At 35.3% G+C, this 12154-nt stretch overlaps 1 protein-coding gene across 2 annotated transcripts; it reads right to left on the reverse strand.

Moving 5' to 3' along the window:
* Positions 1–292: 292 nt before the first annotated feature.
* LOC139895653 (uncharacterized) lies at positions 293–3046 on the reverse strand. Of its 2 annotated transcripts, XM_071878180.1 has the most exons (6): positions 2945–3046; positions 2680–2850; positions 1908–2237; positions 1643–1831; positions 604–1440; positions 293–480 (listed from the first exon to the last, which is right to left on the reverse strand). In XM_071878180.1, exons 1-6 carry the CDS (start codon positions 3027–3029, stop codon positions 434–436), a joined length of 1659 nt encoding a protein of 552 aa, XP_071734281.1. In that variant the 5' UTR covers positions 3030–3046; the 3' UTR covers positions 293–433. The 2 variants fall into 2 exon arrangements, with proteins under 2 accessions (XP_071734281.1, XP_071734280.1); XM_071878179.1 differs by lacking the exons at positions 2680–2850; positions 2945–3046 and having other exon boundaries at positions 1643–1825; positions 1908–2282.
* Between the last annotated feature and the right edge of the window lie 9108 nt (positions 3047–12154).

The raw sequence follows: 12154 nt of genomic DNA on the forward strand, positions 1-12154 counted from the left end.
CACAGGCAAAGAAATACAAACTTATATCTCGCAAACAACAGCTAGCTCTGTTGTATGTATGTATGCAAGAGTACATTACAACAGCTCCCTCCAGTTTCTTCCATGTTCTTTTTTTGTGAACATTAAGCAAATGACATAAAATATAACACGTGCATATATAATATAATATGCAAGAGTACATTACAATAAGATGTGAAAAAATAGGTAATTTATACGAGTGACCACAAATTTACCACAAACAATTATTATTGTTATTATGTAGTATGTACTATACTAATACTAATATACCCTTCTTATAATAAATCACTGTAACCAAGTACTTACATATATAGGATCATATTTATAACTTGCAAAAACAAACCAACAGATACAATTACATTACTTTCTACATCATATGATTAATATAATAAATTGTTCACATCTTCACGACGCTTCACTTTTGATCGCCTCTTGGATTACTCGACAATCCTTCATCTGTCACTATATAAATCCAAACAAAACAAAACAAAAAAAATTAATAAGTTATGTCGGTAAAAATAAACCCCATTTCATAACTTGATAAGATTAATTAATGATCGTGCAAAAACAAGGCGTTACACTTACCATATGAAGTCCCAGATGTTGCCTGTGGTGCGTCCCCTTTCCCACCAAAAAACGAACCAACTGCTTCACTCAACCTTTCAGTCACATTCTTATTTGCGGTCACATCGTCCGAATGCTGCTGCTGTTGGTGGTGTGACGGACGATCAGTCCCCAGCCGAGTTCGCACTCCAATAGATTCAGTCACTCTCCCCATTGCTGCAGGTCGTCTGTCCTCTCTACCTTTCTTCTCCAACTCTTGTTGATTTTCCCCATGTAAAGCATGAGTTATCACATCCGACAGCTCCTTATCTTCATCACCGGGTTTCAACGTCTCCACCAAATATTCCTTTACCGATACACCACCCTTATCAGCATCTCCCTTCATATGCTCGGCACCTCGATGAACCACATGTTGATGGTGAGTCCCGGTCCCAGTTCCAGTTCCAGCAACGGTATCGTGCACTTTATGTATAACCGAGGATCCAGCATCCACTACTTTCTCATAAACCGGTGCCAACGTTTCTGTCACCTTGTCCGTTATCTTATGCGCATATTCTGTTGCTGCGGTGACTGAAGAATGATGGACGTGTCCGTGTGATCCTGGAGGAGGATGATGCACGGTTACGTGTGATCCGCCGGTCGTGTGGTGGTGTTGTTCATGACCTGAATAACCCAGTTTATGAACAATGACATCTTTGGCTACAGCTGCTTTCTCTGCTATTACAGAAGCTGACGATGATATTTTTTCGGTCAGGGTTCCATGTGGTGGATGTTCAGGGTGGGGGTGGTTCGGGTCATGGTGGATGCTCAATTTGTCAAGTGAATGTCGGATTTGTGACAGACCTGCTTTCTTGCCACCTATCGAAAGATTTTTATATTATACGTTAATATATATATATATATATATATATATATATATATATATATATATATATATATATATATATATATATAGTACGTAGTATTTAACTAGCAGAAAATATATATACATATATATAAAATGTCTTCGGTTGAAAGTACATTGATAAAAAAGCTTTTACATCTTGCAATGTATTCATACCTGTGTGTGTTGGATCAGTGACTTTAGACTCGTAGTTAGAAGGATCCGAATCCATCCGATACTTATCAGTCGGGGCATGAGGATCCGGTACCATACCCGTCGATTTTCCCATAACACCCCTCAATTGTCCTTGATTCACATCATGGCCACGTTTGCCAGACGAGTCAAATACCTGTTTTGTGTCTGCCACTTGCAAACACACCATATTAGTCAAAAAAGTCAAACTAGTTATTTCGAATTGTACTTCACGCATAGAAGATGATACCGTATGTTGTTGGGTCATGTGTAACGCTGACAACAGGAGATGCCGCCCTGGTTGGGTTAGGGGCAAATGGGTCTTCTTCCATTCCAGTTGATTGTCCAATTTTACCCCTCCATTTATCTGGATTTACTTGTTGACTACCACAAGTTTGACCAACGCCGGTTAAGTTGGTTCCGTAGGCACCGGTAGACACGGGCGGTGATTCAACAATGCTCGGTAATGGATTTGGGTAACGATCTTCCGCCATCACCGATGGCCTTTCCAAATTCCCCCTGGGTTGTGCCAATATCGAATCTGGACCACCCAAATCACCCACTCTAGCCAAATCATACACTACAATTTTCATTGATAAATTAATTATTAATTGGTATGATAATATTAAAATTCCATAAATTAAATTAATTACGAAATGATTCGCCAATCTCTAAGCATATATTGATATTGATACTACAAGTTTACAATTTTTTATTATTTGATATATGAAATATGAATAGAGAGATGATTCTCACACACACTTTTTTGATTCTCACACATCTATTTTAACATTTTACTCTTCTAATAATACTCAATTGGTGTGTGAGTATCAAAAAAGTGTGTGTGAAAATCATCCCCCATATGAATACGGAAAACATACATAAAAAAACAAATTATAATGCTTAAACTATTGTTTACCAAAATAGCGTAGTCAAAATAGTATGTAGGCTATATTGACATTCAAGAATCACGGTTATTATTTCAAAAATTAAACTTCTATTGAGATACAGTAACAACTTACTGGGTGCACCATGTACTTCAGGGTCTTCAACCGTTTCTTCATGATGATCATGGCCACTATGACCATGTCCATGTCCATGCTTTGTGATTGTGTTCTTCAATTTCTTTGCTTTTTCTTTAACTTTCTTGATCACTGATTTCTTCTCCCCGTGTTGTTCATTGTGATCATGACCTTTCAACAATAATTAAAAATAATAATACGATCATTATGTCACATGATCTTTCAATTGTAATGCAAAAATCAAGTAACTTGTTAATATCATTACCAGTTTGTAGGTCGGTGGAGAGAAGGTCATGCGCGTCGTAGTGATGGCCGTGAGAATCGTGAGTGCGCTGCAATTGTGATTCCATTTGTATTATAAATTCTTTATCTTCCTAGAAATGTTTGTACGGAAACTTTTGTGTTTAAATATGTTTAAGAAGAGAAGATATATAGATGTTGGATTTGTTCAAACAAAAAGAAAACGGTTATCATGAAACGGTGACATGTAAGGGGGTGTAACACGTATCACACAGCATACGCGTGGCAGTCGTGTGGGCATTGACGTGGCTTTGTCACCCGATTACATTGGTCCAAGTGTCCAACTATAGTACTGTAAGCAGGCACAGGATCAGAACGAGGCCGGATTTGGCGGGTTAGCGGTTTTTATTTTAATTTTATTTTGTTTTTGTTTTTTTGAGAAAAAACAAAAATTAAATAGTGTAAAAAGTAACGGTTACTTTTCTATTTAGATACCGTAATATTGTTTGATGGCCTATGAGAGACAGAGGCCGATGGGCAACTAGAGGCCCAATATTTTAGCACACAGAACGAAGAAACCCTGCTAAAAAAATTTTGTAACACCCTTGTTGCATTCATTTCTGTAAAACAACCTAACGCTTAGACTGTTGGTGCATAATCTCAAATTCTATTATGTAATATGTTCTATTCGTATTATATTTACTATTTCAGTCGTGTAAGGATATCGTCATTAATACATTGTGGTTGATTTGATTTATGTGATGACGTAAAATGGTTCGAGCTGTTTGGTTGGCAGCTCAGACCATCGACCGATGGTAGAGACCATCGGTCGAGGGACTATCACCATCGGCCGTAGGTCAGAGACCACCGGCCGATGGTCGCTGTAACTATATATAAATACGGGTGTTGAGTTACATTGTTAGGTTACACACCCTACACCCTCTAGCCGTCGTTATTCGCTGTTACTATTGTCCCAGACCATACCCCAACCGAATACAATCATCTAGGCGTCGATTATATCAACAATTAGTTGGTTAGATTGATCCCAAAGTGAAACTCGTATTCGATTCATCCTAGTTTATTGTTTTCCAACCTTAATCTAGGTATAGCGTTTGATCTAAGGTCCTAGATCGTCTACAAAGTGGTATCAGAGCAGATGTCGAACAATCTACTTTCAGTTTCACAAGTTGCTGACAAAAAGTATACAGTTGCTTTTGATGATAAGTTTTGTTATATTTTGAGAAAAGAGTTTGTAATTCCGGAAGACATGATTCTGATGACGGCTCCAAGGTTCAAGGATCTCTATATCCTTGATATGCGTAAGGCTCATGTTAAAGCAGCTACATGCCATCAAGCCTTCGTTTCTAAAGCTACTAAACAGGAGTCGATTATCTGGCACAAGCGTATGGGTCATCTGAGTCTAAGGAAGATGAATAATCCAGTCCATAATGAATTAGTTGAAGGTGTGAATGTTAAGAGTTTTCATATTCCTGAAGTATGTCTTCCATGTAAACAGGGAAAACAGACTAAGAAGTCACATGCTACCAAGAAACATCATTCAGTTAACATTCCTTTGGAGTTGTTGCACATGGATCTCTTTGGTCCAGTTAACTGTAAAACTCTCACCGGAGAGTCTTATTGCTTGGTAGTTACAGATGAATATTCCCGTTTCTCGTGGGTTGTGATGTTGAAACACAAGTCAGATACTTTCGATCATATTAAAGTTTTGATTCTGAAGCTCGAAAGTTTATATAAGTTAAAGGTTAGGAAGATTCGTACTGATAATGGTACGGAATTTAAGAACAATCAGATGCTGCAGTTTTGTAATGAGAAGGGGATACAACAACAGTTCAGTCCTGCTTATACACCACAGTCAAATGGTGTTGCTGAAAGAAAGAATAGGACTTTGATTGAAACCGCAAGAACTATGCTAGCTGATTCATGTCTACCTATTGTTTTCTGGGGTGAAGCCGTGAGTACAGCATGTTATGTGATGAACAGGGTTCTAGTGGTGAAGAGACATGAAAAAACTTGTTATGAACTGTTACACAAGAGAAAGCCTAATATTAAGCATTTTGAACCTTTTGGTGCTTCTTGTACTATTCTGGTACGAGACGCCGGAGGGAAATTTAATTCAAAGGTTGTCTCTGGTATCTTCTTAGGATATGGGAATCCGAACAAAAGAGTGTATAATACTGAGTCAAAGTGTGTGGAAGAACGGTATGAGGTCGATATTCAGCTCAATGCTCCGCCTCGTGTTAGTAAAGGGTTCACATGGCAGTTTGTATATGATAAGTTATTTGATTCCTTCAATCTTCCACCAGATGCTACAGAGGAAGAAATTCTAACTCAGATATTGTTTGATTCTCAAAACTCTACTGAGAATGTTATTACTATTCCAGTGCAAGTTCAGAATACGGTTTCTAGCTTGCAACCAAGTCCGCAGAGTGTTAGAGGTAATTTTGATTCAAATGAGAACGGGGTAATATATACAGATGAAGAGAGTGAGCTTGAAGATGACGAGGAAGTTAGTCGAACGCGACTGATAGAGGAACATCTTAATCCTCTATATAATCAACCACCAACTGTAACAGTTCCTGAACCGCCAACTGAAGCAGGAGGTGTACGTAGATCCAATCGTGTTATTCTGCCACCTAAACGTCTTGATGATTATTATGTGGATTCAAGAGGCATTCCTCACATTAGTATTCCTCAAGCGAAGTCTAATGAAGCTTCTACATCTGGAGTTCTGACTACATCAGAGGTTCCCGTGACAAGTGTAAGTTCAACAGTAGCAGACGATGTTCAGACAGAGAGTGCAAATGTAGTGACAGCCTTTTATTCATCACTGAATAAGACAGGAAAAATATTTGTGCATGCTCACTCATGTTATGTGTATCAAATTGAACCTAAAGATGCTTATGAGGCATTGAAGTATGACGAGTGGGTTAGTGCAATGCAAGAGGAGCTGTTACAATTTAAAAATTTAAAGGTTTGGAAGCTAGTCAATCCACCACATGGTTGTGTGCCCTATGGTCTTCGATGGGTTTTGAAAAATAAGAAGGATGAACAGGGTATTGTTATCAGGAACAAAGCTAGATTGGTGGTGAAGGGATATCAACAGATCCCTGAAATTGACTATGATGAGGTATTTGCTCCGGTAGCGAGACTGGAGGCTATCAGGATTTTCTTGGCCTTTGCATCCTTCATGGGATTTAAAGTTTTTCAGATGGATGTTAAAAGTACATTTTTGTACGGAGAGATCAATGAAAGAGTGTTTGTTGAACAACCACTTGGTTTCGAAGACCCGCATTTCCCAGAAAAGGTTTATCGATTTGAAAAGGCACTTTATGGTCTTCACCAAGCTCCGAGAGCATGGTATGCAATGTTGTCCAACTATATGCTTGAAAACGGTTTTAGGAGAGCTGTCATTGATCAAACACTTTTCATCAAGAAGAAGAGAAAACATCTTATGTTAGTGCAGGTTTATGTTGATGATATTATCTTCGGGTCAACAGATCAGGGAATGGTTGATGAGTTTGAGAAGGTCATGCAGCAGAAGTTCAAAATGAGTTCAATGGGAACGATAAAATTTTTCTTAGGTCTGCAGGTAGCTCACACGGATAAAGGCATCTTTTTGCATCAAACCAAGTATGTTGCTGATATTCTGAAGAGGTTTCAAATGGAAGCAGAAAGACCAGCTAAGACTCCGTTGTCTGTGAATCATGGGATATCACCTGATTGTGAGGGTGCTTCAGTGGACCAAACGTTATACAGGGCAATCATAGGTTCTCTAATGTATCTTACAGCTTCTCGACCAGATATAATATTTGCGGTTTATCTGTGTGCCCGTTATCAGGCGAATCCTAATGTTCATCATATGTTAGTAGTTAAGAAGATTCTGAGGTATTTGAAAGATACACCGAGTTTAGGGTTATGGTATCCGTGTGAGGATGGTTTTGATCTCACAGCGTATAGTGATTCTGACTATGGAGGTTGTAAGAAAGATTTTAAGTCAACATCAGGGGGTTGTCAATTTCTGGGTAGCAAACTAGTTACCTGGCAGTGTAAGAAGCAGACAGCAGTGGCTCAATCCACTTGTGAAGCAGAATACATTGTTGCGGCCAGCTGTACATCACAGGTCATCTGGATTCAACAGCAACTACGTGACTACGGTTTGCAAATTTCTAACACTCCTATTTATGTTGATAATACTGCTGCCATAGCTGTCACTAAAAATCCCGTAAATCATTCTAAAACGAAACATATAGGGATTAAATACCATTTCATTAGAGATTGCTATGAGAAAAAGTTGATAGATGTAGTGCAGATAGACACTACAGCCCAAAGGGCTGATCTCTTCACAAAAGCTTTTGATAAACCACGCTTTAATTTTCTGTTAAAGGAAATAGGTATTAAATTGCTTACCGACGTGGTTCCTGAAACTGAGGCTCCTAACACAGAGGAACCTAACCAAGAGACTGAGTTGTGAAGAACTTGAAACTACTTGTATAATATGTGTAGCTTTGCATGGTAGTTAGTAGGTCTTTTGCATGTTCTCTTGTCATTTGCATGATAGATTAGTATTTGATGATATTTCTGCATATTTGCTTATGTTTTTAGATAGTTTTATGTTTTTGTACAGAGAAAATCAAAAAGACATAAAAATCGAAAAAACCAGAAAAACAAATAAAAATTGAAAAATGGAAAATCCAAAAAAAATTTGGAAAAACCTGAAAATGAGTTGCTTATTCTATGTTATGGTGAAGTGATTGCAATACTGGACTGACATGTAAGTTGTGAAAAACAAGTAATACAGGATGATTGATAATGTGTCAGTAGACGTTATTGGCCTAATTCTAGATAGAGATGATCACACTAACAAAGCGTAAATATCATGATGAGGAATTCATGGAAAGATTTACAGCGGTTGAGGGTAGTCACCTACTTATCACTGAATATGTACTGAGAAATGATTGTTCAGAAACTCAACAGACGGTTGAGGTCTCCCCTACTACGATTTATATGTAGTGACCTGAACTTTTCCATGTTTATATATATTAATTGAGATTGATATTTACATGACTAAATGTTTCCAACGTGTTAAGCAATCAAACTTGTTAAGACTTGATTAAATGAAATAAGTTTCATATAAACAATTGATCACCCAAGTTGACCGGCGATTCACGAACGTTACAAAATTGTAAAAACTACATGTTGTGGTATATATAGACATATATATATGGTTGACATAAGATTATGATGAGTAAGTATCTCACTAAATATATTAACAATGTGTGATATACATAAGAAATGAGATTACTAAGTTAAGAAACTCGAAATGATATATATAACGATTATCGTTATGATAACGTCTACTAAATACATATGTATCATATTAAGATATTGATACACTATATTTAACATGATAAAATTATATTTAAATATATCATTAAGTGTTTTAACAATGAACTACATATGTAAAAACAAGACTACTAACTCAAGAATTACGAAACGAGACTTATATTGTATTATACATGTATTCTAATATATTATGTAATCTTGGGATACCATAGACACGTATGCAAATGTTTTGACATATCATATCGACCCATGTATATATATTATTTGGAACAACCATAGACACTCTATATGCAGTAATGTTGGAGTTAGCTATACAGGGTTGAGGTTGATTCCAAAAATATATATACTTTGAGTTGTGATCTAGCCTGAGACGTGTATACACTGGGTCGTGGATTGATTCAAGATAATATATATCGATTTATTTCTGTACATCTAACTGTGGACAACTAGTTGTAGGTTACTAACGAGGACAGCTGACTTAATACACTCAAATATTTAAATCATAATAAAAATGGTTGTAATTATATTTTGATCATACTTTGATATATATGTACATATTTGTATAGGTTCGTGAATCGATCCGTGGCCAAGTCTTATTTCCAAGGAAAGAAATATCTGTGAAAGTGAGTTATAGTCCCACTTTTAAAATCTAATATTTTTGGGATGAGAATACATGCAGGTTTTATAAATGATTTACAAAATAGACACAAGTACGTGAAACTACATTTTATGGTTGAATTATTGAAATCGAATATGCCCCTTTTTATTAAGTCTGGTAATCTAAGAATTAGGGAACAGACACCCTAATTGACGCGAATCCTAAAGATAGATCTATTGGGCCTAACAAACCCCATCCAAAGTACCGGATGCTTTAGTACTTCGAAATTTATATCATATCCGAAGGGTGTCTCGGAATGATGGGGATATTCTTATATATGCATCTTGTTAATGTCAGTTACCAGGTGTTCACCATATGAATGATTTTTATCTCTATGTATGGGATGTGTATTGAAATATGAAATCTTGTGGTCTATTGTTACGATTTGATATATATAGGTTAAACCTATAACTCACCAACATTTTTGTTGACGTTTAAAACATTTTTATTCTCAGGTGAATATTAAGAGCTTCCGCTGTTGCATACTAAAATAAGGACAAGATTTGGAGTCCATGTTTGTATGATATTGTGTAAAAACTGCATTCAAGAAACATATGTCGATGTAATATATTTCTATTGTAAACCATTATGTAATGGTCGTGTGTAAACAGTATATTTTAGATTATCATTATTTGATAATCTACGTATTGTTTTTAAAACCTTTATTGATAAAATAAAGGTTATGGTTGTTTTAAAAATGAATGCAGTCTTTGAAAAACGTCTCATATAGAGGTCAAAACCTCGCAACGAAATCAATTAATATGGAACGTTTATAATCAATATGAACGGGACATTTCATTATACTCGGTAGCAAAGGATAATTTTGTGAGTCCCCAAGGTGAGCATACTTTGTCTAGGATGCATACTTGTTTCTATTTACCTTTATTACTTGGACCGAAATTCAACAACATACATATCGGGTACCCAAAGGGAGGTGTTTTCTCTTGAAGGGTTGAGAAGTACAGTCTTGTATCACAGACACAGAATGATTTGTACCTTGCAACGTCATTGGATTCTAGATTTCAACATCAGAAGATTGGTTTTCCATGCAGTTACTACTAAAGTCAAAGACAGTGATGCATCATCATCATGTATAGTTGTATTTATTTATTTATTTTGTTTGTTTTATTTATGGAGAAAAGGCAACATCATAAAATCTAATAAAAAAAAAAACATGATGCAAGTTATGTTTTGTTTATATGTATTTGTTTGAAGTTGTAAATAACATGATGCACCACCTAACTGCAAGAGAATCATGGATCACGAATTGAACAAAGCTTCAACGATTCCTATGTTATCAAAGTCTGAGACAACAGATATTCCAATCGAAGAATTATTTGAACGATTTAGTTATTTACATCCGAGGGGGAGAAATTTGTAGTACCCCGTCCTAATCCATCTGGACGAAGTCTTCAACAGTTGATCCCATTGCGAGGTTCTGACCTCTATATGCCATGAACGACTCCATGTAATATGAGCAAATGCACAGCGGAAGATTTCTTTCATACCTGAGAATAAACATGCTTTAAAGTGTCAACCAAAAGGTTGGTGAGTTCATAAGTTTATCATAAAACAATAAAAATTCTGTAATTTTGATAGACCACAAGATTTAAATGCTGCATGGTATAAATGAGCCCGAATCCTATACCCACCTGTAATGTACATGCGATATCTTTTAAATACAGTACACCTTTCTCGTGTACGAAATCATTTTTCATAAATCTTAGTAACCGTACACATATCTCGTGCACAAAAATAACATACACATAACCTGTGTATAAAATCATTCTCTCGATACATAACATTCACTTTTCATTTCTTTTGTATCTTGGCTTGGTAACCGACCTTAACATATAATGCGCATAATAATATCCCCAAAACAGAACATCTCGTCTGTATAATAATCATATAAACTTCGAAGTACTAAACACCACGCCCACTAGCCCTTCCATCTAGTGAACATTCTGGGTGGGGGTGTTAAACCCGATAGCTACTTTTAGGATTCGCGTCAATTAGACGTGCACTAATTCTCAAAATTAGTGATGTTCCCTAATTCTTAGGTTACCAAGCAATAATAATCAGGGGAAAAATATTCATATCAATTGTGGCAATTATCACGTCCACATAATTCAATGGTGGCAATTATCACGTCCACATAAATCATTCGAGGAATGTTTTGCTTGTGTCTATCTCGTCAAACATTTATAAAAGCATTTCATGTATTCGCAGTTCAAAATGTATTTCAAAAGCATTTAATAAAGCAGTTGTAAAAGTAGCGCATGTATTCTCAGTCCCAAAAATGTAAAGAGTAAAAGGGAATCAAATGAACTCACGCATATAAATATTGTAAAACAGTTAATAAAGCATTTGCATGTATTCTCAGCCCAAAAATGTAATGAGTAAAAAGGGAGCAAATGAACTCACCATACTGTATTTTGTAGTAAAAATACATATGACATCATTTAACAAAAGTAGGGTTGGCCTCGGATTCACGAACCTATATTCAATTATATATATTAACACATGTAATGGTAATCGAATAGTTATATATATATATATATATGTATGTATGTATATATATATATATATATATATATATATATACATATTAATAATTGATATAATATCAAAATCTAATAATTTGTTAGATGTAATATTTATACAATAAATGTTTATAGAATTTTATGTAACATTAACTTGTATATAATATTTGTTTGTTATTCAAAATAATACTAATTATGATAAAAATCATGATAATTCTTATAATAATAATGAAAATGATAATTTTAATATTAATGATAAAAATATTAATGATAATATTATTAATAATAAGGATAGTACTAATAATAATGATATTTGTAATGATAATACTAATAATGTTTATTAATAATACTAATATTAATAATGATAAGAACATAAATAATTTTAATGATAATAATAATAATTATGGTAAAAAGTTTAATAATAATAATAATAATAAGTAATCTAACAATAATAACAATAATAATACTAATAATAATAATAATGATATTAAAGACTACCTTCCAAAGCTTTTCTAAAAATATAATGTCCTAGCCTGGGCTCGAACCCATGACCTGTCGTTTAAACACTCATGCCCTTAACAATGGCTCCACTTACTTATTTCTGTTTTGATACCGAATCCAAAATCATATAACCCATAATTACTCCGGCCCAACAGCAAAACTCCTACAC

Source organism: Rutidosis leptorrhynchoides, chromosome 3, assembly GCF_046630445.1.
Source record: "Rutidosis leptorrhynchoides isolate AG116_Rl617_1_P2 chromosome 3, CSIRO_AGI_Rlap_v1, whole genome shotgun sequence".
Taxonomy (NCBI): Eukaryota; Viridiplantae; Streptophyta; class Magnoliopsida; order Asterales; family Asteraceae; genus Rutidosis; species Rutidosis leptorrhynchoides.